The sequence below is a fragment of the Eschrichtius robustus genome, assembly GCF_028021215.1.
Source record: "Eschrichtius robustus isolate mEscRob2 chromosome Y unlocalized genomic scaffold, mEscRob2.pri SUPER_Y_unloc_1, whole genome shotgun sequence".
Classification (NCBI taxonomy): domain Eukaryota; kingdom Metazoa; phylum Chordata; class Mammalia; order Artiodactyla; family Eschrichtiidae; genus Eschrichtius; species Eschrichtius robustus.
The window spans coordinates 643,187-671,182 of record NW_027175152.1 but is presented as its reverse complement, the minus strand read 5'-3'; the positions used below and the strand labels follow the sequence as shown (position 1 = coordinate 671,182).

The window sequence follows — 27,996 nt, the reverse complement described above, 5'->3', positions numbered from 1 at the left end:
CCACAGCTACTGAGCCTCCGCTCTAGAGCCCGCAAGCCACAACTACTGAGCCCACGAGCCACAACTACTGAAGCCTGCATACCTAGAGCCCGTGCTCCGCAACAAGAGAAGCCACCGCAATGAGAAGCCCACGCACCGCAACGAAGAGTAGCCCCTGCTCACCACAGCTAGAGAAAGCCCTCGCACAGCAATGAAGACCCAACGCAGCCATAAAGGGAGGGAGGGAGGAAGGAAGGAAGGAAGAAAGAAAGAGAAAGTAAGTTCATTCTTGTTGTTAACATGTAGCCTGGAAAATGAAAGAAGGAAATGAAGTCTTTGTCGAAGAGGGTCTTTTGTGAACAGACCTTATGATTTAAGCTAAAATAATGATTTGTATTCAAAACGGTGACACCGAAGTGATGTCTTCCTTCAGAATGGCTTTGAAATAGTCAAAGATCAAATCACACTTAGTGAGGTTTTTTTAATTAAGTGAATTTTTTTGGATTCTTTGGAGACTATTATGGCATCTTTATAGCTCTGTGAACTAGAAAGCCCATGTAACCATTGTGCTAGGTAACTGAAAGAATCACGTAAGTGGCAGTCTAGTTGCTTCATTATATTCGTTTTCTCAATCGCCGTGTGTCCTGAGGAAACAGTTTCAGAGAAGGAAGCATGAATTGGAAGGTGTATCCACGTCAACTCCGATGTCTTTCTGTTTCTAGATAACGAGCAAGAGCAAGGAGTCCATATGGGAGTTCATCAAGAGCTTGCTGGACGCCTGGTCGGGATGGGCGGTAATGCTGCTCATCGGCCTGCTGGCGGGTACGTGGGGCGTTTCTCTTGTCCTTCATGCGAGGGGGTTGTTCCTTCAAATACCTAGGAGCACAATACACGACGATGCACTTAACATAAATCTATCATCAGTAAAGCAAGAAGGCCCCAAGGCACGGACGGGCCCAGGTGCGGTCATTGGAGAGCGGTACCGAGAGAGCGGGTTGGCCCTTTCCACACTGTACAGAGGTTTACTGCCATGCTGGATTTTACTGAAGGCACACATTTCACATTCTATAGTACTTGACCACGTAGAAGGCGAGAAAGGACGGGAACATGTTGATCTCTAAAAATAAAACATCCTATGAGACTGGCCTTTACTAACACCGGCAGGCCCTGAGATGAACTGTAAACATCGAGAGACGCTCACTGTAACGCGAGACACCACAGGGTCTGAGGTAGGCCCGGGGGAGGTACCTCCAGCCCATGGGTTGTTCTGGCCCTCAGGGACTCCGTGTCCTTCATTTGTATAATCCCAACACCGTGTTTGTGAGCAGTAGCTGTTTCCAGAGTGAACGAACGAGTATCTCGAGGGGACACCTCCCCTTTTAATAGCAAATGCACCAGCCCTCCGTGGAAATTGTTTCCTGAAACTTACTTCCTTTTAGGAGGCTGTGAAGGTTAATGTCTAAGAAGAAAAAAAATTTGATCATGCTAAAGAGATTCCCTTAGGAAAACCCCCCTGCCTGTAGTAACACGCTAGTTGTGGTGATAGGACTGATTAGAGAATGGCTGTGCGATACAGGTTGAATATAGTACCTACTTGCAGAGCACCTGCGGGGCATAGAGTAAGATTTTGTGATTAGAGGACTTGGATTTCTGGCCGCCCTGTCACTCGTTACATCTACAGTGGTAGGAGGGGCTTGGTTGCCAGGGAGGGACTCCCTCTGCCTTGCATGTGCTGAAGGGCCCAGGAGAGAGCTGAAGGGGCAGTCCTCTCCTTCCGGTCACCGCAGCTGCCCGCCCATCCCCCGCGCCCTGTCCTTCCCCTCCCAGCGGCGCGCCCGGTGTATGTTGGCAGCAATGCTGGGAGGGAATTCGAGTTCATGGACATACGGCGTTTCGCCACCCATTCGTCTGGCTCTGTGAAGACCTTTAAAGGTAGGTGGCGGGGGGCGGGGAGGGTAGTCTGCTGCGAATTTTGATGTCTTTCTTTAGAATAGATTTATAAAACTGTACCCTGTGTTATTCTTGGCTCCTGGGAAGAAGGGATGAGTACGGGAAATGAAGGAATCAGAGTAGATGTCTTGGCATCCTGCTGGAGTCACACAGCGTAGATTTATCAACTGATCTCAGAGCCCTGTCGGGCTGTCTTTAACAAGTCAGATACCGACCATCGGGCTTCACTGTTAATCCGATTTCCATCAGTTCTTTCAGGAAGAATCACCTGGGGAATTAAAAAAAAAAATGCTGCTGCCCAAGCTTCAATTAAATAGTACCCCTGGAGATGACACCCTAGCAGTGAGTAAAGCCCCCTTTCCCCTGTGATTCTAATGTGCAGCCAGGGGTGAGGACCACTGGAGAAGGGCGATCCCATGGTCACATCAGCAGGTGAATATAGGAGGGAGGCAAGAAAGGGGTGATCTTGGCAGTGAAGGTGGCTAAAGTGTTCTTTTGATCTGGATGAAGGAAAAGCCAGAAAACTGCCCCATTCACCTTCCCGTTCCCCAGTGGCGAGACCCAGGGGTCCCACTGTCTGGCCTGTCCCCTCCTTAGTGGCAGCCCAGACATTATATTCTGACGCCCAAGACGGAGAGGCCCAAAAGCTGCGGCTCCTCTGCAGGGCATTAACCAGGAGCCACCACTGGGTGTCGCTGTTGCTCCACACAAGGCAGTTTTTGTTCAAATGTCATCTGCTTGAGGTGTTCTCTGACCACCTTTTCTAGAAGTACGTCTCTCCCTCTCTGAGCCTCGTCGCCCGCGCCCACTATATGTATGTTTGTGTGTATGTATGTAACGGCTTTATTGAGATATAACTCACATACCAAACAGTTCACCTAGTTAAAGTGTACAACTTGGTGGTTTTTAGTGTATTCACAGAGTTTTGCAACCATCACCAAGGTCAATTTTAGAGCATTTTCATCAGCTCCCAAAGAACCTCCCTACCCTTTAGCTATCAGCCCCAGTGCCCCTAGCCTCCTCTCAGTCCTGGGCAACCGCTAATCTACTTTCTGTCTCTGTAGATTTGCCTATTCTGGACATTTCATAAAATGGAATCATACAACATATGGTCCTTTGTGACTGGCCTCTTTTACAGCATAACGTTTCCGTGGTTCATCCATGCTGTCGCGTGTGTCAGTACTTCATTCCTTTTTGTTGCCATTGTGGGTGGACCACACTTTGTTTCTCCGTTCAGCAACTGTTTGGCTTTTGTGAATATGCTGTTGTGAACATTTGCGTACATGTCTTGTGTTGGGTATATGTTTTCATTTCTCGCGGGCAGATGCCTAGGAATGGAAGTGTTTGGTCAGGTGGTGACTCCTTGCTTAACTTTTTGAGGACCTGTCCGACCGTTCTCCTGCACCATTGTAGGAAATGGCTGCCATTGGAACGTGCTGTATTCTCCTCTCTAGCACCTACCACCTTCTGTTGGAGCCCCTCATTTACTTACTTATTCAGTCTAGTGTCTTCTCGCCCAAGGTGAGATTCCATGAAGGCAGGGACCTGAGTTTGCTGTGTTCACTGCTGTACCCCAGGGTGTGGAACAGTACGTGGCACGTAGTAAGTAGGTGCTCAATAAATAGCCCTTGAGTGAATGGACGGACCTGAGTTTTATGATTTTCATTCGTTTGTTGCTCTCATTCATTCAACATGGATGTATAGTTCCAGCTATGTACCTGACATGAATACAACAATGGCCCTTGCCCACTTAAAGGGGACACAGGGTCTAGACACCTGGTTTGATCCCCACCGTGGCACACAAACTAGACAAGAGACTCCCCCCACCCTTATAGACTAGTTGGAGTGTGTGTGTGTGCATGTGTGGGATGTGTGTGTGTGTATACACATATATATAAATACTGATCATATCAGGATGTGGTAAGTATGGTGATGGGAGAATGCCTGGGAAGTATACTTAGCCCAGACTTAGGAAATCAGGGAAGGCTTCCTGAAGGAGGTGATATAAATGCCAGCACCTGGAAGATAAATAGGAGCTTGCCGGGTTGGGGGAGGACAGTGCTATCTGAGGCGGTGCAGAGAGGAGGGCCTGGTGTGCCAAGGAACACTGTGTGGGCAGGGTGTGGGATTCGTGATGGGGAGAGAGGAGCCTGGAGAGAAACGTGGGAACGGCGGTCAGAGCCTGCGCACTGCTGAGGATTCAGGTGTTCTGGCTAGAACAGTGGGCGACTGCTGATGGAACCAGGAGAGTGGCAAGGCCAGGTCGCCTGAGGCTGGCGTATGGCTGCCTTTGGTGTCGATGCCGGTGGGGAATTGATGTTGTAATGAGGATCCAGTAAAAAGTGTGAAAAGCTTGGTAGCCCAAAAGTATTCCCTGCCTTTGTAAAAGACTGGAATGGGTTATTCTAGAAGGAGACCTAAAATGGCCTTCTCTGACCCACTGCATACTCGATTTTATCCCACTTCTATCGGCCTTTAAAGTAGTTATTTACTTATGTAGCTCCTCTGTCCTTTATCCACAATTTTTTAAAAATCCAGAAAGTTCTAACAAGTGAGATTTTTCAAGCTGGACTCCATTTGGTGGCAAAACTTTATGTCGGTGACGAGGCTGTTGTAAATCGTTTTGTCTCCGTTCTGTCTGAGTTGTCAGGTTTCCTGGAGGATACTCATGTGTGTGATCCCAGCATCCTGCCCCAGAAGCCACTGAGGGGGTTACATGATGTATAGGGTGTAGGTACCCTGTTTCTAAGATTCAGAAGGGCTGGGTTCTGAAAGCCGCTCGGCCCCAGGGGCTTGCGGTGGGCTCAGCGCTGCGGGTCTCTCCCTCCCGCCCGATCAAAGCCCCCCGAGGACAGCGTATCGTTGGCCTTTGTGTCTCACTGGGCTGGGCACCACCTTTGCCACACCTGGTGCCCTGCCACTCGCTCAGGTGACCTCAAGACTGAAGAAAGAGGCTTCCTGGGTGCGTGGCAGCCCGGGGCACGGGCATCTCCGCCTGGCCCTCCGGGCGCACGTGCTGCCCTGGCCCACGCCGGCCGTCCCTCTGAGTGGCTCTCGCTGCTTCTTCCAGGCACCCTGGCCGGGGTCGTCGATCTTGCCGTCGGCTGGATGACAGAACTGAAGGAGGGCATCTGCCTGTCGGCCTCCTGGTACAGCCACGAGCAGTGCTGCTGGACTTCCAATGAGACCACGTTTGAGGACAGGGACAAGTGTCCCCTGTGGCAGAAGTGGTCGGAGCTGCTGGTGAAACAGTCGGAGGTGGGTGCAGGGGCGGGTCCTGGCTGGGAGCCCCGTGGCTGGTGTGGGGGGACGGCTGGGAGCCCCGTGGCTGGTGCGGGGGGACGTCCGAGCTCTCACCTTGCAGCGTCTGTCCTGACCGTCGTCGTGGCTACTACGAGTGCCACTTGCCGCTTGGCTTTTTCTAGCTCTAGGGTTCAAACTTCACTTGGAAAATCCTTTCCCACTATTTCATGTGCACGATGTATGTATTTTCTTTAAAGCCTTTTGTTTGGCTTTATTTTTCTTACTGAGAGTGATTTCTTGATCATGCTGAAGAAATAGGGTTGATTTTTATCTCTTCCGATAGAGAAGAAAAGATGTTACTATTTTTTAATAACAGCTTTAGTGAGACATAATTCATATTCCGTGGGGTGTACCCATTAACGGGTACAATGCGATGGCTTTTAGGATATTCACAGAGGTGTGCCACCGTCACCCCAATCTAATTTTAGAACTTTTTTATCACCCCCAAAGAATCCTTGTACCCATCAGCAGTCACTCCCCATTTGCCCCCAGGTCTGCCAGCCCTAGGCAACCACGAATCTCCTTTCTTCTCTCTGCAGATTTCCCTGTTCTGGACATTTCATGTAACTGGAATCATACAATCTGTGGACTTTTGTGTCTGGCTTCATTCACTTAGCGTAATGTCTTCCAAGTTCATTTGTGTCGTAGCATACATTGGTACTTCTTTTCATGGCCAAATAACATTCCATTGTCTGGATAGAGCACATTTCATTTCTCCATTCATCAGCTAAGGAACATGGGTTGCTTCCACTTTTGTGCTATTATGAATGATTTTGCTTTGAACGTTTGTCTACAAGTTTTTGTGTGGACATATGTTTTCATTTCTTTTGGGTAGATACCTAGGAGGTGAATTGCTGGCTCACATGGCAACTCTATATTTAACCTTTTGAGGAGCTGCCAGACTCTCTTCCAGAGTGGCTGCACCACTTGAGATTCCAGCAGCAGTGTATGTGGGTTCCAGTTTCCCCACATCCTCACCGACCCCAGTTGTTATCTGGTTTGGATTATAGCCCTCCTAGCAGGTGTGAAGTGCTATCTCATTGTGGATTAAGTTATCATCTTCCAATGCATCTTAGGAACACATTACAGAGGATGTTTGTGGGCTTTCCGTGATGGGAATATCCCAGGCCCAGGGGATGCAGCAGTGAAGCACAGACCAGGCGCTTGCCTTCATGGCACTCCAAGCTTCAGATCCACATACAAATCTTAGTTGGGGTAAAGGGTTAATTTCTACCCAAATTCAGTGGTTACCACAATGCCTATGGGTCATCGCCAGATCAGAAGCCCCAGGTGAGGGGGAGTTAGTTGCCAAGATGCACATCAGGGGTAATGTGAGGACCATTCAAGCTAGAACTCTTCTTGGAAGATAGACGTAATCCCTTTATTCTCCTCCTCCCTCTCCCACTCTCTTGCCTGATTGACTTAATGCAGCTGAAGACATTTGGAATGCACTTTGCCATTTGCTAAACCTCTTTCTCAGTGGAGTTGAAAATTAATTCCTTCAAATCTCAGAAGTAGACCGGGATCTTGAAATCTCGCACGTTCTCAGTGCTCTCCATTACTTCCAAAAAATAAATTCTCTACTTGAGTTGATGGAGGTGGGCAGGCAGAATTGGATGGGCACCATGTTTGATTTCTTCTCTCTTACTTTGGAGGGAAATATGGCCGTCTAGCTTCCCAGCCATTTCTAAGACTTATACTTTGATTCAAAGCATTACTGTTAGCAAGGGTGAGACGTTATTTTTAGTCTCAAAAGAGTCCATTTTTCACTGGGTGAAATGTATTCCTCACCACATAGGGTGTGATTTCTCACCACATAGGGTAATTAAAGGATCATCGAAAGGAGAGCTCAACTTTGTCTTGATCCAGGAAAAAATAAAATTAAAAAAAAAAGACTATTTCATGCTGAACTTTGGATGGTTTATATGAACATGTTGCTGCAGGAGCCTGAAAAATAAGCTGCAATACCATCCTGTTTCCTTGGTACAGCCAGTGCTGCTCTAAGGCACCATATGCATTCCTAAAAATCACAAAACTGCATCATCAAGACCACAGAGCTTGTGGGGAAGATGGGGCTAGGGGCACAGCACTCAGAAACTTCAACTGGTGACACATAAAAAAGATGGGAACCTCATAAAAGCAGTAGCAGAGTTAGACGCACGTTAAATGGTTAAGAAATGTATGAATACTCCCCTAGTGCATGCGTGAGCTGGAAGTCCTCTGAGACGTGTGCCTGTGTGCATTTTGTGTATCCCTGCACGGCTTGATTTGCAGCTGCAGTTTTCTGCCTTGTGTTTCTCCCAGATGAAATTGTGCAGAAACAGATGTGAAATTGGCATTATGCTCAAGTTCTGCCCTGAGGCATGAATCACACTGGAACAAATATGCGTTTTCCAAACAAGTGTTCAGGCAGAACTGACTGCGTTTTATTGGATATCGGAGACCGAAGGCACCCGGGACACTAAAAAGAACAGATTACTGTTGGCATCTTGGTTTCTGATCGCAATGCCCAACAGCAGGCGCTTTTGGACTCAAGCCGCCTATCAAAATAAGGAGATGGCCAGTGGGGAACTGGTGGGAAATTTAAAGCAGCAATAAAAGATGTGGGGGCAATACCATCTTCCCCTTCCAAGAACCAGAGATGCGTAGCTCAGCTCGTAGACAGACAGGGAACTCCATCTGGGAGTGGCTGGCTGGACCTGGTCTTCGTCCAAAGCGGGCATCTTTATTTGTGACAGCTGAACTCAAAAGGAATAAACTACTGAGTTGAGCATTGTTTCCCGTGTGACAAAGCGCAAGGAACACATTGATGTGGATAAAACTCAAAAAAGCGGTATCAAGTGAAAAAAGTAAGTCGCAGAAGAATATCTAAATAAAGTAAGAATCTATTTCTGTAGAGTCCCTAAAACAGCCAAAATGAAACAAGCATACTGTTTAGTGATACACATATGTGCTAAAGCTATTAAGAAAGGCAAGGGAATGATTGGAGGGGGGAGGAGGAAGGTTCCACTGGGGAAGCAAACACAGGGCTTTCAAAGGTACCTGCTCTTCTGTCCTGAACTTGGTAGTGGGTACATGGTAGTGGGTACATGAATATGCTTTCAGCCGTATATAATATGTAACAGATTCATGTCTCTATTTATAAAAGGGTTCACAATAATCTTTTCAAGTATCAGGAGCCCAATGGAGATTTTATAATTAAGCTTTGGTTATTATGACTCAGTAGTAGAAAAATTTCCCTGTTATTATAGTAGAGCTTGAAATTCCTAACCTAAGGGTGCAAATACCTACCCCGGTTCTTGGAGGAGAGGGGCAGAGTGAAAAGTAAGTGCAAATAAGTAGTTCCTGGATATAAAGAATGTCCTTCCAGTTAAAACCCAACTAACCATGCAAACAGCTCTACCCAGTTTGAGATACAGGGCTGTTCTTCACTTCAGGAAAGATACTAAATGAGATCTTTAGAAAATACACTTCCCATCATAGGAGGTGATCTGCCTTAAGCTGTTCCTGGTGTGCAGTGTCGCAACAAACTTTGAAGGCAGTGCACTTCTGCACAGTTTAAAAATCACTCATCCTTTGTAATGTTTGCTTCTGAAACATTTAGATTACTTTGGATGACAATGTTACTGACCAGGGTTCTTGACCTCCTTAATCAATAGAAATTGATCAGAGGCCAGGCAAGAAATTCAGGCAAAGCTTTATTGGGGCCTGAGCTGCAGCAGGCCGGGAGGGAGAACAAGTAACAGGTTCCTTTGCTGGCCTACTTGCTGGGGGGCAAGGCGAGCTGGTTCCTTATATGCGGTGAGGGTAGGGGTGTGTCCAGGGGTCGGGCCAGAGGAGTTGCTTAGGTGGTCTGCCCACCCCTTTGGTGGTGTTGAGTGCAGGGGGCATGCGCAGTGACCTGCTTTTGCTCCCGCTCTTCAGAAGTGGCAGTGGGGCTCTTTGGTGTCCTTGTATCTTGTTGTCCAGAATTTGCCCCAACTGGGCATGCATGCAGTTACTTTTAGTCCCTTATAGTTTCTTTGTATTTTGTTGATAGATGTTTGTCCGGGTGCAAGCATTGCAGCAGTGCAGCAGAGGGTTCCAGGTCCCAGCCAGTGTCAAAAATTCCTTTGAAACATTAAAAAAAAAAAAAAATACAAATTTAGAGACCATTTTTTTTCTGTGTAAAAAATGCTTTTGTATGCTCTACAAAGCACACTTAAAAGTGCACACTAGTTCTTGGGCTTCAGAACTTAGAGCGAACTGGGCAATGATGATTCTACTACTGTCTGCTTCATTCATAGAACCACTGTGGACCGTATAAGAAATCATGTCCTCCTAGGGCGTTCCCTGGTGGCGCTGTGGTTAAGAATCTACCTGCCAGTGCAGGAGACATGGGTTCGAGCCCTGGTCTGGGAAGATCCCACATGCCGCAGAGCAACTAAGCCCCTGCACCACAACTACCTGAGCCTGCGCTCTAGAGCCCACGAGCCACAGCTCCTGGGCCCGCGTGCCACAACTACTGAAGCCCGCACGCCTAGAGCCCGTGCTCCGCAACAAGAGAAGCCACCGCAACGAGAAGGCCATGCACTGCAACGAAGAGTAGCCCCCGCTCGCCACAACTAGAGAAAGCCCGCACACAGCAACAAAGACCCAACACAGCCAAAAATAAATAAATAAATAATAAAATAAATTAAAGAAAAAAAAGAAATCATATTCTCCTAGAACTTACTTTGAGTTGCTGTTTCAGTTCTATACAATGTGAACTCTTTCACAAATATTTATTTGCCAGAGAGGTTTTAAAGTTACCACCATGAAGTCACAAATGTGCTGCAATACATCGCCTTAAAGCCCTGCTTGATTCAGTCCCTGTTGATCCAAATTAAAGCAAGTGATTGGATTTTGGCATCTATGAATTTGCCTTCTTTAGTCCCTAATTTGATCATGACAATTTTATAAAGTCATTTTAGAGAATTACAAAATACCTCTTACATTGTTCAATTCACCACATGTCATGGCTGGCAAAGGCTCAGGTAATTTAGATGCTTGTAATTTTCTAAATGGTATTACACTATTCAGCTGTACCCTGGGGTCCAAATCCATATTAACTAACTGACAAAAAATTGTAGATAATTTTATTCTAGGCAACACAAAAGGGCAGGATTGTGGCAGGCATAATAAAACGTCCCTTAAATAAAGGGATCTGAGATCCCCAGAGCACAGGCTCAAATAGGCCCACTAGCACTAGTTAAAGACCAGTTTAACCACTGCTAGTTTGTCTGCCTTTAGGAAGGAGCTTAGTGAGTGCTTTCGAACGGATGCCCACACGCTCGCTCACTGTTGGTCTTTCTCCCTGAATTAAGAAACAGATCTCTATCAAGAACTCCTGAGATGAAAATGGTCCAGTCACCCCCCTGTAAAATTGCTAGGATTAGTTCACTTCACAACCCTCTCCAAATCATCACAGGTGACATGATGCCAGAGAGCGTTTCAGGACCGCCCTTAAATACAGAGGAATTAGGAATAGCTGTACTGCTCTTCTCAGGACGAGAGCAGTGCTTCTCTACCTGGACTGCATTTTAGAATCACCTGGGGAGGCTGTAAACCTCCTATGCCCAGGATACACCTCAGACCAGTTGCATCAGATCTCGGGGCGGGGGGATACCTCGTCCTCACTGGTGCCTGATTCTCCAGGTGATGCCACGGAGTGCCGGTGGAGAAGGATTGTAATAGCTACGTGAGAAACTGATCTCTTGGCGCCCACTGGGAGGCTCTTTGACGTTATGTAAACATCCTGACGGTGACAGGAGCTGAGACTGTCCCATTATGTATTATACAATGGGAAAACGGATACTGACCATGAATTTCATTAGCTGACTCACTCAGTGTCTAATAAATCTCTGATTACAGGCTTGTAAATTGCTAGCTGGGCAGTAAACATTCACTCCATTTCAGCCAGTCGCGGGAGAGGTTGAAGGTAAAATGTTACTTACCCATTGGAGATGCTTCCATATCCAGAAGAACCCTGTTTTGGGGGAAGAGGACTTCCATATCCAGGGTGATGCTTCCATATCCAGAAGAACCCTGTTTTGGGGGAAGAGGACTCCAGTAGATGAAGTTAATCACTGAGATGGACACCCCGTTGAATTCTAAAAGCGTTACGCAAATTCACGTGCACCTTTAGGGAGAAAGCCATTATTTGGCGTGCACAAAACGTCGCAGGTCTGAAAGTGGTGCAGGAGTCAGCTCTACCTGTAGTCAAAGTACTTTTCAGGACAAGAGGGCAAGATTCAACGGAAGGGAAGGGGTTGCCATGGATTCAGATACCCTTACATCCCCCAGGGGTGCGTTATTAGAATGTTGAGCATCTTCTTTTTCCAATATTGTATTAAGAATATTTTCAAACATACAGGCAAGTTGAAAGAATTGGACAGTAAACACCCATATGCCCCTGGCCTGCATCAGGGGTTGGCAAACTTTTCCGATAAAGGGCAGAGAGTCAATATTTTGGGCTTTGTGAGTCAAGAGGCAAAATTGAGGAACTATTCTCACTAAAAGGCTAGTAGTCTTGTTTACATATTACATTTAAAAACATTAAAAGCACTCCTAGCTCGTAGGTCATACAAAACAGGCTGTGGGCTGGATTTGGCCCACGGGCCATAGTTTGCCGACCCGGATCTAAAGTTAAATTGATATTTTGTTCTATTTGCGTTGTCACATGGCCAGCCAGATGTTCCTTTATCTTGGCCATCTTTCAGTAGTGAAAAATTAACAGTTAAAATCAATAGATACACGTGTCTTTTCAACACAACAGAGGGCAAAATGCACATGATAAAATGCCATAAATAAAATGAGACTGATAATTACTTATTCAGTCCTCTTTATGATCTCTCATTACTCTTGGAATTATTAAGATTTACTATGCATTGAAATTGTTTCAGGGTTCCATTAATATATAAAATTAGGCGTTAATATAAATTCTCAATATAAAATTATAGCTAAATTAACAACTAAAGCAGCCTGTCTTCCATATGATTTAGCGAATCTCGGTTTGAAAGCTGCTCCTCAGAGGAGGGAGAGGTTACTTTCCTAGCCGTGGCGCTGAAGCGCCTCACTCCCCATCGCTCTCCATCCTGTGTTTCAGGTAAAGACCATCCTGAGCGGCTTCATCATCAGGGGCTACTTGGGCAAGTGGACCCTGCTGATCAAGACTGTCACCCTGGTGCTGGGGGTGTCCTCGGGCCTGAGCCTTGGCAAGGAAGGGCCGCTGGTGCACGTGGCATGCTGCTGTGGCAACTTCCTCAGCAGCCTCTTCTCCAAGTACAGCAAGAACGAGGGCAAGAGGCGCGAGGTGAGCAGGTGCAGAATGAAGCGCCCTCCCGCCCTCTCCAGCCTCTCCAGTACCCGCTGATTTGCCGGAAAGGCCTCGGGCTGACGGGGAGCTCTTTGCTTCACAGGTGCTGTCAGCTGCGGCCGCTGCCGGGGTCTCTGTCGCCTTTGGTGCTCCGATCGGGGGTGTGCTTTTCAGTCTGGAAGAGGTGAGCGTGGGCACCGGAGGGCCCCGTGGTTCTGAGCGCCGAGGAACACATCGGGGGTCGGGGCGGCAGGAGGCTTCCCTCTCTAGCCCTCTGAGGGCTGAGAGATTCCTGCGGCTCATTAAGGAGCCGCAGTGTTCGCCATGAAATACGTGTTTTCAACTCCTGTTTTAAAAGTTGCCAGTGTGATTTCTGGGGGGAGATTTGCAGTCTCCTCTCTCGTTTTCATAAACAACATAATGAAGCATTTTTATGTTTTGCAACCCAAATGGATCCAGTCCAGCAGTCGGCCCACGTTGTCCGTAAAGGGCCAGGTAGCAAATATTTTAGGCTTTGCGGGTCTCAGGGCTCGGTCGCAACCACTGGGCTCTGCCCTTGTAGCGTGGAGGGCGCCGCAGACAACACGCACGTGCACGGCGTGGCTGCCTTCCAACGAGACCTTCCCTATGGATGCTGAAGTTTGAATTTTATGTAATTACCACTTGTCACTAAGTCTTGTTCTTTTGAATATTTCACGTGTCACAAAATAATTCTCTCTTCCCCCAACCATTTAAAAACGTACAAACCATTCTTAACTCATGTGCCCTCCAGATACATCTGCTGGGCCAGGGGTTTCAACCCATGATCTGTTGCCTGGAGAATCAAATCAGAGGTTTCTTTTCTTTTAGGAGGGTCTCTGTGCTATAAACAGAATGATGATGAAGTGTTCTCATTTGTCTTAAAAAATAGCGCAAACACACCTTGACTAGTGTCCGTTCCAATTGTAGACATAGAGTCCTTTAACTATCTTTGTTAGTGCATTTGGGCCATCCTCACACGTAGGTTGAGGAAGTGAGTACCGCCCGTCTTTGGTCTTGAGTGTGACTTTATGGCCTGTGCCAGCAGGTGGGGCTGGGGCTCTGGGCGGCTCTTTCTGCCGCCGGTCTCTGATTTTCCACCTGTTGCTTGGTCGCAGGTCAGCTACTACTTTCCCTTAAAGACCTTGTGGCGGTCCTTCTTTGCGGCCCTGGTGGCAGCCTTCACGCTGCGACCCATCAATCCCTTTGGGAACAGCCGCCTCGTCCTCTTCTACGTGGAGTATCACACGCCCTGGTACATGGCCGAGCTCTTCCCCTTCATCCTGCTTGGGGTCTTCGGGGGCCTGTGGGGAACCCTCTTCATCCGCTGCAACATCGCCTGGTGCAGGAGGCGCAAAACCACCAAGCTGGGGAGGTACCCGGTGCTGGAGGTCATCGCGGTGACCGCCATCACTGCCATCGTCGCCTACCCCAACCCCTACACGCGCCGCAGCACGAGCGAGCTCATATCCGAGCTCTTCAATGACTGCGGGGCCCTCGAGTCCTCCCAGCTCTGTGACTACATCAATGACCCCAACATGACGCGGCCCGTGGACGACATCCCCCACCGGCCGGCCGGGGTCGGCGTTTGCACGGCCATGTGGCAGCTGGCCCTGGCGCTGATCTTCAAAATCATCATTACCATATTTACCTTTGGCATGAAGGTAAGTGAAGGGGAGGGAAGGTGTCAGGGGAGGGAGGCAACCTCTGTCCTTCTGGGGATAGCACCCTAGTCCCCAGAATAAGATTGTGACGGGGGGAAAAGGGGAGGTGACCTTTCTTTACTGAATGTTCTCATGCGCAGGGCACTTGACATTCTTTTAATCAACAAGAAACAACGCTTTTGATAAACAGCAAGCCTATGGAATAGAGATTTATAACCCCATTTTACCAGTGAAGAAGCTAAGGCTTGGAGTATATCATTCATATGGAGACGTGTACAGCTTGGGGAATTCTCACAAAACATACACACTTGTGTGACCAGCACCCAGGACCAGGAGCAGAACGCTGGCAACCCTCCAGAACCCCCTTGTGTTCCATGACTGTTGCTTTTTGTGGTATTCTTACGAATTAAAAAAAAAAAAAAAAAAGTCTAGGGACTTCCCTGGTGGTCCAGTGGTTGAGAATCCACCTTGCAGTGCAGGCGACACAGGTTCAATCCCTAGTGGTAACTAAGATCCCACATACCGAGGGGCAACTAAACCCGCCTGCTGCAGACTACAGAGCCCACGCGATCAGGAGTCCCCATGCCACAACTAGAGAGAAGCCTGCACGCAGCAACGAAAGATCCCACATACCGCAACTAAGACCTGACACAGCCAAAAAAATAAATATTAAAAAAAAGTCTAAGGATCTGTGTACTTGGGTGCAGTGGTCAAACACAAACCTGAATTTTTGCCTTAAGAACAAGGAAGGATAAACGGTATTAAATAGGTGACTGTCTCTGATGCAAAGGGATCTGTTTTCTTCTGGTGCCTGCTGGGAGAAGTCTGCTTTGAAGTTACAAGGGATTAAAAGATGGGGGGGATAAGTAAGGGGTGCTCAGAAAGGAACAATTTCCTCAGGAATGTCTCACACTCTGGAAATCACACCCGAGGATCCAAACTTAACTCGAATTTGGGTAAAGATCCACTTGCATCCTCAGCTTGATGACAGCTGGGGGGCAGGGGTGGGGTAGGGGTGACATAAATGCAGCTCCCGGTCAGGATCGGCGGTCACATGCAGTCTCCACGAACAGAGTCAAGTCTGCTCTGTAGCAAATGTCTGATCACTAGAGAAATGAACATGTTTTTCACACAGCAAAATATAAAACACGCTATTACCTAGACCTTTCAGTTTCCATGGTCTTATTTCTTTGCTGCATCTAGCCTGGCTTGAAAATATTCAGAATACTTTTCGGAAAATGGACTTTGTTAGGAAGACAGACCTGCCCCCCATCTCTCTCTGAGATTCTTTAATCCACAGCAGGCAAACCAGGCCAGCTTTTGAAGGCGAGGAAATGAAAGTGTAAAATTGCATTCTCTCCAAGTCACAGTAGATACGACCAAGCAGGTGAAATCATTGGTCCCATGGTTTCCCAGCTGACCCATGTTTTGAAGCGTTGCCCCTCCTTTGAAGACCGAAGCAAAATGCAAGCTTGTCGAGGGGGCCTGACTTTCCTGGTGGTGGGGCAGCGGGAACGGGGGCCCCCTTCCCTCATGCTGCTTTCCCCTGCGCTCCCCGCAGATCCCGTCCGGTCTCTTCATCCCCAGCATGGCTGTGGGGGCCATGGCAGGCAGGATGGTGGGAATTGGCGTGGAGCAACTGGCTTACCATCACCACGACTGGATCATCTTCAGGAATTGGTGCAGGCCCGGAGCAGACTGCGTCACCCCAGGGCTCTACGCCATGGTGGGAGCCGCCGCCTGCCTAGGTACCGAGTGTGTGTGTGTGTGTGTGTGTGTGTGTGTGTGTGTGTGTGTGGTGTGTGTGTGTGTGTGATGTGAGTAGTAGAGGGCTTTTCTCCGCTCAGTCATCCGGGGACTCAGGCTGATGGGGTCTCCACCATCTTGCAGCTGTACCGTCTACAGTAGTGGGTGGGGCAGGGGTGCTGCTAAACATCCTGCAGTGCACAGGACACTCCTCCCCCACCCCCAACAGAGAATGATCCGGCTTCAAATGTTCCTCGTGCTGAGGTCCAGAAACCCTGGTTTAAGCTCACTGGCAGATCGGGAGTCGATATGGATTCTTCCCTTGAATACCAAGGGACGCAAGGGTGGGTCTGTCTCCTGTCTGTAGCCCCTAAAAGTCTCTACAATTTTCCAGCTCGAGGGGTTCTGGTAGAGAGCGATGCTTGCTGAGTCAGAAACCTGCAGAGCCCACATAGGCTCCACTCACCAAAAAGCAAGGCGGGTCCTGGGTGAATAGACAACTTGCTGTCCCTCACGGGAGAAGAGCCCCTCGGTGAGATGTGACTTACGGCTCCTGATGCAAGGCTGTGTTTACCAAGACTGGCCTCTATCCTAGAGGTCTGAGCCTGGGCGCCGTGTAGGACTGTCTCCGCGGAACAGGTGCCGGGAGGGTAGAGCCGGCTTGTCCGTTTGCACGGTTCATGTCCTCTCGCGGGTGTGGGGGTCGAGTCCTGCAATTTCATTCCTCCCTTTGGTTGCAGGTGGAGTTACCAGGATGACGGTGTCGTTGGTGGTCATCATGTTTGAATTGACGGGTGGTCTCGAGTACATCGTGCCCCTGATGGCGGCGGCCGTGACCAGCAAGTGGGTGGCTGATGCCTTTGGGAAGGAAGGCATCTACGAGGCCCACATCCACTTAAATGGGTACCCGTTCCTGGACGTGAAGGACGAGTTCACCCACCGCACGCTGGCCACCCACGTCATGCGGCCACGGCGGGGGGAGCCGCCGCTGTCCGTGCTCACCCAGGACAGCATGACCGTTGAGGACGTGGAGACGCTCATCAAGGAGACCGACTACAATGGCTTCCCCGTGGTCGTCCCCAGTGACTCGGAGCGCCTCATCGGGTTCGCCCAGAGGAGGGAGCTGATTCCCGCCATAAGTGAGTAAAGCAGGGAGGCTCACGCTTCACGGAGACGAACGGCACCCCTGTGCCCCGACATTCTCAAAGAGGTTCGAGAGAGTGGACAAGGGTCGGAGGGCTTCAGGCCAGGGTCTCTCACGCTTTAATGCTTATTCGTTTCACGTGGGCGTCTGGCCAGAATGCAGTAGGTCTGGGGTGGGACCCGAGACTCTGCATTTCTCCCGAGCTCCCTCTTAGTGCTGCTGCTGCTGCCCCCAGGTCACACCGTGAGGGACAGTGTCCCGTCGGAGGCATTCTTGGCTGGACACCGAGCACCACGTTTGCAAGCAGCCCCCTGGGCCCCTCCCGCCAGGAGACACGCGCTCCGCCCTTTAGGGACTTCCTGGGCGAAGCTGAGCAGGACGAGGTGGGAGAGCGCGGGCTGGCCGGGCAGGCCGGTCGCGGAGACGGACTTGCAGGCAGGCTGACCGACCCAGATGCTGAGCTCTCGGCCTCAGGCGCCTCCCTCGGCGCCGCTCAAGCCCTTCACTTCGCGACTCTATGTCCGGCGCCTTCAGTTAGAGGCCCGCGTGGGTCCAGTCAGTTCCGTGGGATGCTCTTCCTCCTCGTGCGCTGACTGGATCAGCTGGGCTGAGGGGCAGGCTGCTGAGTTGGGAGAGCGGAGAGGGGATGAGGCCCAGCTGGGATGTTCCCGACACGGGCGGCTCGGAGAAGCCCGGGGCTCCCGTTGGCCCAGGGATGAGCGCCTTGGAGGGGGAGCGGGAGGTAGGAGGATTCCACAGACAGAGGCCTGGGTGTGAGTCTTTGGAGGCCCAGGCAGGGAGGAGCAGTGACTCTTAGAGTGTTTTCTCCAGGTGGAGAAGGGGCAGGGACCAGCAAATGAGATCCTGCTCACTATCCCATCATTTCAAGGTAGGCTGTAGCCTACCTTGACATGGCTTATGTGTGCACTTGAGTTTACTGTGTATGTCGTCTTCAAGAGTATTTATGAATTTTGCCACCGGGACTTGTCGAGGTATAATGGTGAAATGCTCCACTGGGAATATACATTGTGCAGACAACCCTTTGCTTATCCCTGTTCTTTGTTAACTATTTCTAAGGCTCTCCCTTTGAATTTCTGAAACTTCTTGCCAATGTTAAAAAAAGTTTATAAACAGCTTTGTAATATTTTAAAATTATCTTCATCAAAGATTTTATCAAAATAAGGGCTCAAAGAAGACCCAGTGGGAATGGAAAATCAGAGTTATGGGAGAAGAGTTAAAGAAACTCTTTGTTTTCTTACTAGTGTAAGATACTAGGGTATCTTCTGGCCAGTTGAAAGAGCTCTATGTCATGACTGAACAACAACATAAATGTCAGATCTGTTGGATAATTATTTAGGGCTAAAGATGTTTCTGTCTGAGAGGTTAATTACATAATAAGCCATGGAGAATTGGTCAGATTCCCTGCTTGTTTCTGCTGGGGATATTAAAACATATGCAGAGGGACTTCTCTATGCCTTACTGAACTATAACTTGTCATAAAATAATCTGCTTTTTATTCTAAGTATTATTTACCATTTTATCATACTGTTTTTGTACTGACCACGACTGTGGCTTCTTCTGGTTTTTCGCTGTTAAAACTTCCTTATTAATTACATCTGTTTTATGGAAGCAATTAAAATTCACAGGATTAGTATTACCTCCTTAAAAACATAATTACTGTACAATAGGGTTTTTCAACCATGGCTTCTTTGGCATTTAAAGTCAAATAATTCTCTGTTGTGAGGGGGCTGCCCTGTTCATTGTGTGATCAGCATCCCTGGTCTCTACCACCACATATCAGTAACATCCTCCTGTCAGTAGTGACAGTCAATAATGTTTCCAGATACTGAGAAATGTCCCCTGAGGGTGCAGGCAGAATTACTCCCAGTTGAGAACCATTGCTCTAAAGCCATTGTAATCACTTACTGGATATGTGATTATTTCCAGTCTTTTAAAATTTCTTGGCCTATCATAGTTTGTGGAATTCACTTTATCAACACTTTCCTCATTACCCTCCTTGCACCTGGCATTATGATCGTACTGCTGCTAACAAGTGGAATGTCAGGTTGAATGACCTTAACAGGCGCTCGTAAAGGGTACATCATTTTTCAGGAGCTGCAGCCACTGAGAGTAGTTGTGGTAGAATAGAACAGCAGACCCCCAATACTAACAACAACTTTAAAAACAGTTTAACCACTTGATCTTTACAACAAATATGAAGTTTGTTACATTTTTGAAGTAAAACTAATATGCATAGAATACTGGGGAAATCAATAGCAAATGGGAAAATAAAAAAATTTACCCATATTCTCAACACCACAGAAGGCCATTGTTAATATTTGGTGTATTTTCTTCTTGTTTTTTGGGCCTTTTACACATGGCAAATGTTGGGCCATCTTCTTTTCTTTCATCCCTTCCCCCTCTCTCCTTCCCTCCCTCCCTTCTTTCCTTCCTTTCTTCCTTCCTTCCTACACTCCTTCTTCTTTTCTTACACAGGCAGGCTCCCATGAGTCCCTGGGGTCTGGGAGTCTATACTCTAGTAGCACTGGATCATGCCCTGGGTGAGGGCTTGGTTTACCCTCTTGCACAGGAAATATTTCTTGCTGGTAGCATCCACTATGTGCTGGTGCTGTCCCGGAAGCTGGGAGCACAGCTTCCAGGGAAGCTGGGATGACAGTAGTCAGGCTCTGCCCTCTGTGAACTTATATCCTTGAGTTTGTTGCAGCCATTCTGGTGACTGATAAAGATTTCTTGTCCAAACAAGGAATAGATGGTTCACCCTAGTAGAAAGATGTGAAGAGCTTTCCTGTTGGCTCTTCTTCCATTCACCAGCTTCCAGCTTTCCATTAGAGTACTCTATTGCAATAAATCACTTCAGAACAGGCAGTTGGAATTTTTTTAAAATGAACAATATAGATGAACAGTAGTCTTTGAGAAAGCAAAAATTGTAGAAATCAGGATCCATTTTAAGGTAAGCCTCACTGTACATTTTCCCTAATTCCTCACGTGATCTAAAACAGAGATTAAATTTTTTACCAAAGGAAATTTGCCTTGGAGATACGTCTACTCATGAATCTACTTCATGTATGAATCTAAATAGCCTGGTTTCTAGCACTTCATTTAGGTATATGAGTTCCTGTTAGCATATTTTATTTTAGCTTTCTTTCACATGATATTCTCTGTAGACAGAAATTGGCTAATTGTAACCACAGCAGTTCTAATTCCTTTGAGAAATTCACAAAAAAGGAGATTAAAAGGGGTAAAATATACTTTTTCTAGGGTTATTTCTTGGGTCCCAAAAATCATGATTAGACTGAGCTGCGTTTCTGGGCTGTGAGCCTAGGATGGTCCTCTTGGTTTCTTGTTCCTTTCAGGATTTATAATGCCATCTGGGCCAGTTATACGTTAGTTTGTAAAAAAAAAAAAAAAAAAAAACCCAAACCATGTATTAAGGTCATTGGGCAGCTAAGTGAGGTTCCTTTTCACGTCAAACCTCGGCCCCTGATGAGGTGAAGGTGTGTCAGGAAAGCAAGGGTGGCAGGCCCTGGGCCAGCTGGGTGCCCTGACGTCCAGGCAGAAGCAGTGCATTTCCCTAAAGGAAGTAGCCTGGTCAGGCCCGCGTTGCAAGACTTTGGCAGTGAATGATCAGGTCACAGCAGGGGGGTCTCGCACAGCATTAGCTTGAGAGAGAGAGATGCCAATTTCACAGATGTTTGGCTGAAGCTCCAAGTTAAGAATGTAGAGTCTGCCTGCTGCGCCCCTCCTCTGTGGGATTCTAGGCTGCTGGGGGAGGGAAGTCGTGTGTCGCTGTGGGATGGGGTGGGATGGGGTGGGGGAAGGGACCCCGCAAGGGAGTCTCGTGGGGCTCACCGTCCTGCTCGCCCATTCCAGAGAACGCCAGACAGAGGCAGGAGGGCATCGTGAGCGACTCGGTCATGTACTTCACCGAGGAGCCCCCTGAGCTGCCAGCCAACAGCCCGCAGCCCCTGAAGCTGCGGCGCGTCCTGAACCTCAGCCCTTTCACCGTCACGGACCACACCCTCATGGAGACGGTGGTGGACATTTTCCGGAAGCTGGGGCTCCGCCAGTGCCTGGTGACGCGGAGCGGGTGAGCGGCGGGACCCTGGGGGGAACAAGATGAAGGGGACGCGGGCTCAGCCCTTGCGGGACTGGCGGGGACCGGGGCAGGGGGGTGGGTGGCAGTGCTCGGAAGAGATGTCAGCAGGGGAGCCCAGGAGGAGGAGTTGCCAGCGAGCGTGGGACTCCGGCTTCCAGGTGGGGCTGCTGTCTCTGCCCTGAGGTTGAAGGTTGAGTCCCGAGGGGAGGAGCCAACGGGGAGGGGCTTTGGCTGCTTTTCCAGTGCCCTGGTTCTGGCGCCAGAAGAGGTTCAGACTCTGAACTGGCATACCCGTCTTCCAAGTCACGGCTTTCTGCAGAAACGAGCAACGAAAATCTCAGGGCTAATGAAAGAAATGGGGTTAGACGCACAACGCTCAAACTTGGTTGACACACACACAAGATGCAACCCTAATAAAAGAAATGACACAGTTTTACACATTTAGTGGATAAGAAAGACATAAATATTATAATAAATATGTCATTCTGTACATTAAGGAAGACCTGGCAAATTTTGTGGAAGTAGGCATCAAAGCGCTGAGTTACTGTGATTTACTGTGAAGAGATGTATGGCTCTTAGCATATGCATGAGCTGAGGTAGCTTATAGATGTATGACATGAACAGGTGTGCGTTTTGTGTATTTTTGTGCCACTGGGCTCAGACGGGTGTCGTTATATGCATTCAGAAATCACATAAGCAAATGGTAAATTTATATTATGCTTAAATTTTCTGTTAATTTTGTTAATTTAGTTGTACAGATTCACATTTTCAAAACAAATGTTATCTGTGAACTAAGAGTTGTGATGACTCCATGGCATTTTATAACCCAATAAACTTTTTCTTTGTTTTAATCACATGTTGTGAAAACAAAAATGAAAATCTTGAGCAGCAGATCGAAAGATTATAACATTTTGAGAGGTATAGCAAACTGAGGGTCATTCTTTTGGATTACAGACATGCCTAAATTTGGGTAGAAAAACGGATTGGCTCTGTCAATGTAGCCTGAAATCTGGGGTTGTCTGCCTATATTCTATTTCCATAGGCTGGAGATAGGAGGTGGGTAAGTGTTGTGGGATATTGGCACTGTGTATAGTTTAGGCCTTTATAGAATTCATAGTCTTAACTATCCAATGTAGTTTACTTTCCAGAGCCAGCTCACTTGGTTTAACCCAGTGTTCTCAACAAAGGTGTTTTTGTCCCCTGTGGCAGTGTCTGTTGTGTGGCTCTACTGACATATCTAGTACATAGAGGCCAGGGATGCTGCTAAACATATGATCAATGAACAGGGCAGCCCCCAAAGACAAAGAATTATATTATCATGTGCCCAAACTCAATAATGCTCAGGATGAGACACCCTGCACTGGCTGTCCGTGAATAGCCAAATGAGCAATTTTTATTCATTTGACTTCCTTCCTGCTGTTCTGGCAACTAAGACACAGGGCTTTACAAGGGATACATTTGCATATTGACCCAGAGAATTGGTAGCTGGCAAGATGTATCCTCCTTAGCTTTGATTGTAGCTGAGGGTAAGGAGAGTGTCTTGCACATGGTGAGGGGTAATCAGTAGGGAGGAATAAGTGTTTGAGGCTAGAGATCATTTCTGCTGGTGGTTTTTAAAGGCACTCGGTCGTTCTCAAACTTGAGTGGGCATCAGAATCCCCCAGAGGATTAAACTTCCAGGTTAAATGCAGAGTGCCAGGGCCCCATTGCAGTTACTGATTCCTCCGATCTGGGACAGATGTGTATTTCTAACCAGCTCCCAGGTGCTGCTGCTGGTCAGGGTCCCTACTCTGCAAACTGCTGAAGCCCATTAATGTACTTGAAATTCCAGGACTCAGCATAAATACCACTGTGATCACTTGTGTCATTTCAAGTGTGTAGCAGTTTCTCTTTTCCTTTAAAATAATAATCCAATGTCAGTTATCATTAGAACTTCCAGTTCTGGCAGGAAGTTCTTCCCTTAACTCCCGCTCACACCTCAAGAAGCTCCATAAGGTTTTCTGTTGAAGATCTGGGTGCTGAAATGTGCTCTGAATGTTCTGCAAGAAAGCAAAAATCTCTCCCTCTCTCTGTCTCTCAATATTTTAAACAAACACAGATGCTGATACATTACTGCTGATAAGAGATCCTTGTTTGCAGGACATTTCATCTCCCTGAGCTTTTCTCCTCGTAACACCAAACCCAAGGTCTTTTAGATTTTCTTCTGTGTTATTTTCTAGGAATTTTATAATTTTGTTTTATATTTAGATCTGTGATTCAATTTGAATTAATTTTTGTGGCAGGTGTTAAGGGCTGTATCTACATTCTTTTTTTTTTTTTTTTTTTTGACATGTAGGTGTCCAGTTGTTTCAGCACCATTTGTTGAACACACTATTTTTCTTCATTGTATTGATGTTGCTTCTTTGTCAAAGATCAGGGTTTACTTCCGGACTCTCTGTTCCATAGATCTGTTTCTATTCTATCTCTTTTCTTTCACCAGTACCACACTGTGTTGATTACTGTAGCTTTGTAGTTAACATTGAAGTTAGATAGTGTCATTCTTCTGAATTTAATCGTCTATATTATCGTGTTAGCTGTTCTGGGTGTGTTTCCTCTCCATTTAACTGTTAGAATCAGTTTGCTGATATCCACAAAATAAGTTGCTGGGATTTTTATTGGAATTGCATTAGATTAAGTTGGGAAGAACAGGCATCTTGACAATATTGAGCCTTTCTATTCAGTATGGGGTATCCCTCCACTTAGTTTTTCTTTGATTTGTACATCAGAGTTTTATAGTTTTCCTCCCGAGGATCTTGCACATATTTTGTTAGGCTTATGCCTAAGTATTTAATTTTGGGGGTTCTAATGTAAATGGCATTGTATTTTAAATTTCAAATTCCACTTGTTCTTACTGGTATATACAAAAGCTATTTACTTTGGTATATTAACTTGTCGCTGCAACCTTGCTATACTTGCTTATTAGTTCTAGGAGGTTTTTTTTTTTTTTTTTTTTCTCAGTTCTTTCATATTTTCTACTTGGATGAGCATGTCATCTGTGAGGAAAGATGATTTTATTTCTTCTTTCCTTATGTGTATGCCTTTTATATCCTTTTGTTGTGTTGTTGCATTAGCTAGGAAGTCCAGCACAATGTTGAAAAGCACTGCTAATAAGGGATTTTCATGTTTTGTTCCTGATCTTAGTGGGAAAGCTTTGAGATTCTCACAGTTAAGTATGACATTAGATCTTCCTTGTCTAATTGAGGAAGTACCTCTCTATTCTTAATCTACTGAGATTTTTTATTATGAAAGGAGGTTAGATTTTTTTCAAATATTTTTACTGCATCTGTTGATATGATCATGTGATTTTTCTGCTTTAACCTGTTGATGTGATGGATTACATTAATTGATTTTCAAACATTGAAGCAACTTTGTGTACCTGAGATAAATCTCACTTGGTTGCAGTGTATAATTCTTCTTATACATTGTAGAATTTGATTTACTAATTTTTTTTTTTAGACTTCTACTTTTTTTTTTTTAAGTATTTGTTTTTTTATTTATTTATGGCTGTGTTGGGTCTTCGTGTCTGTGCGAGGGCTTTCTCTAGTTGTGGCAAGAGGGGACCACTCTTCATCGCGGTGCGCAGGCCTCTCACTATCGCGGCCTCTCCTTGCAGAGCACAGGCTCCAGACGCGCAGGCTCAGTAATTGTGGCTCACGGGCCCAGCTGCTCCGCGGCACGTGGGATCTTCCCAGACCAGGGCTCGAACCCGTGTCCCCTGCATTGGCAGGCAGACTCTCAACCACTGCGGCACCAGGGAAGCCCTACTAATGTTTTGTGTTGAGGATTTTTGTTTATGAGAATTATTAGGATATCTTTTGTAGATATCTTTCATGTGATGTCTTTGGTTTTGGTATTAGGGTAATGTTGGCCACATAAAATGAGTTCAAATGTATTCCTTCTGCTTCTATTCTCTGAAAGACATTGTAGAGCATTAGTATAAATTCTTCCTTAAATGTTTGGTAGAATTTACCAGTGATCTCATCTGGACCCACTGCTTCCGGCTTTGGAAGATTATTAATTAGCGATTCAATTTTTAAAATAGATATAGGCCTATTCATGTTGTTTGTTTTCCTGTTGTGTGCATAAGCATTCTATTTTTCAGCAATTGGTCCGTTTCATCTACGTTTTCAAATTGATGGGGATAGAATTGTTCAAGTGCTGCTTAACTATCCTTTTAATGCCCCTGGGATCTTTAGTGAAGAGTCCCCTCTTTTGTTTCTGACATTTGTTAGTTTTGTCTTTTCTCTTCTTTTGTTAGTTAGCCTGGTTAGAGGCTTATTAATTTTACTGATCTTTTTTAAAAAAAAACAACCCAGGATTTTGGTTTCACTGATTTTCTGTCTTGAGTTCTTGTTTTCATTTTCCTTGATTTCTGCTCTACTATTACTTTTCTGCTTTCTTTGGATTTAATATGCTCTTTTTCTAGTTTTTTAAGATGCAAATATAGATGATTGATTTTAGATTGTTCTTCTTTTCTAATACTATAAATTCTCCTCTAAGTGCTGCTTTTGTTATATTCCATAAAGGGTATTTTGATAAGTTGTGTTTTAATTTTCATTTAATTCAAAATATTTTTAGTTTCCCTTGAGACTTCTCTATTGATCCGTGCTGTTTTATCTCCCAAGTATCTTGAGATTTTCCAGCTGTCTTTCTGTTGTTGATTTCTAGTTAAATTCCATTGTGGTGAGAGCAGACCTTGTATGATTTCTATTTTTTAAAGTTTGTTAAGGTGTGTTTTATGTCCCAGAATGTGGTGTGTGTCTGTGTGTGTGTGTGTGTGTGTGTGTGTGTCTGTGTGATGAATGTTCCACATAAACTTGAGAACAGTGTGTATTTTGCTGTTGTTGGGTGGGGTAGTATATAGATATCAGTTACGTCCAGTTGAATGATGGTGTAGTTGAGTTCAACTATGTCCTTACTGATTTTTAGCGTGCTGGAGATGTCCATTTCTGTTAGGGGTGTGTTGAAATCTACACTTATGACAGTGGATTCATCTATTTCTCCTTTCAGTTCTGTCAGTTTTTGACTCACACAGTTTAATGCTTTTATTAAGCATGGGTTATATTCTTGGTTATAGATCTGTTAATTATAATTCATTGAATTTTCTTGAACTGCTACCAAAAGGGGCTGGACATTCAAAAACTTGATTTAAATCAAACTGGACATTTCATATGATTAATGGGCCTGCTGGATTTGATATGCCTCCATTTGAGTTGATGTGCAGTTTCTTATGGTGATAAGTGCTATTAAAATTATCGTTACAATTATAAACATTACAATTATTGTACACAATTATTATTACAGACCAGGGCATAATTTACAAACAAATAGAAGACAGCTTCTATGTTCATATTCCATAGTGTAGTCCTTACCAGCTTAATAGACAGATGTGACAGTTACAAGAGATTTTCAGGTCTGCTTTAGGCAAATGCCTGATCTTTTGATACTATTTCCAGCATGAAGATAAGGAAGTAAAAACTGACTTTTATAGATACAGGAGATTTTTGTTTTTGGTGGGAGGTTAGAGTTTTGAGAGAATGTTATGATAGAGTTGTCATCTGTAAACATTAACAAGTCATTTTTTTCAAAGCATCATTGACTATAAATCATCACTTAACTGAGAATCTATTTTGACTTAGAATTGGAGAAGGCTCAAAGTAAGTTCAAACAAATATAATGAAGTAAAGGATCTTGTTCTCTACTGAAGAACATGGATATAATCCAATCAAAGAGGCATTACTCAAGACAGGCTTATTAGAGGGAAGCATTCTGGCCTAGGCTTTCAGGTAGAAAATAGGAAAGAAAATGAGTTTTAACCTGAGGGATGTCTACTATTCGTGATTGTCAATAGTAGTGTCCCCTTCCATGGGCAAGAACACCTTTAGGTGGATCAAACTGTTTAAACCCACTGTATTTTCTGAGACCACACTTTCTAATTGGTGTATTATAGGTGCAGGCTGCTAGCCTTACAGCTATTTCTTTTTCATTTTGAAAGGACAGTGAAAATCCCAACAGTCACAAATGCTAATTTCTAAAATCCTCCATCTACTCTCCCCTTGCCCTTAATTCTTTCAATTATACTTTCTGAGAGAGAAGTTAGGAAGAGACATTTTCATTTGTGCCTTGTTCTTGTCATCATATTCTAGCAACTGAGTGGTGAGTGAGACTTTATGAATCACATGGGTGATATATTATTAATTTCCAGGGGCTTCTATAACAAATTGCCATAAACTTTGTACGTAAACAACAGAAATTTATTCTCTCAGAATTCTGGAGGCCAGGGTCTAAAAGCAAGCAGGGTGCTCTAAAGGAAAATATGTTTCTTGCCTCTTCCTGCTTCTGCTGCTGTAGGTATTCCTGAACATGTGGATACCTCACTCTAGTCTCTACCTTTGTGGTCACATGTATCCTCCTCTGTGTATCATGTAGTGGGTCATGGGTCATTGTGGACCATTACAAGATTAAGAAGGAATGTTATTTTTTTAAGGAATTGTCTTGTTGGTGCTAAAAGGATGTCACTATTTACGGTTGAGCAGGTATTTCTGCTTGGGGAGGTGCATAATACCGACACACAATGCGCAGTAGAGGGGAGAAAGGATACCAAAGGGCAGAAAACATTTTTTATGTTTAAATTTTTATTATCTTTCCATAAAATATGAATTTTATTTCACAATTTCTCCCTTTTGGTTATAAATCTTTT

The 27,996-nt window shown here is 45.9% G+C and overlaps 1 protein-coding gene across 6 annotated transcripts in view; it reads left to right on the top strand.

Annotated features, from left to right (window-relative positions):
• LOC137757650 (H(+)/Cl(-) exchange transporter 4-like) overlaps positions 1–27,996 on the top strand; it is a 230,760-nt gene that overhangs the window by 48,768 nt on the left and 153,996 nt on the right. For 5 of the 6 annotated variants that reach the window (XM_068534260.1, XM_068534259.1, XM_068534262.1 and 2 more), the window contains 9 exons: positions 702–801; positions 5,000–5,187; positions 5,772–5,849; positions 12,359–12,565; positions 12,672–12,752; positions 13,705–14,250; positions 15,812–15,998; positions 16,737–17,135; positions 21,032–21,248. In XM_068534260.1, coding sequence (XP_068390361.1) covers positions 702–801; positions 5,000–5,187; positions 5,772–5,849; positions 12,359–12,565; positions 12,672–12,752; positions 13,705–14,250; positions 15,812–15,998; positions 16,737–17,135; positions 21,032–21,248 — 2,003 coding nt within the window. The remainder of the gene's footprint in view (positions 1–701; positions 802–4,999; positions 5,188–5,771; positions 5,850–12,358; positions 12,566–12,671; positions 12,753–13,704; positions 14,251–15,811; positions 15,999–16,736; positions 17,136–21,031; positions 21,249–27,996) is intronic. The other variant, XM_068534261.1, reaches the window with a different exon arrangement.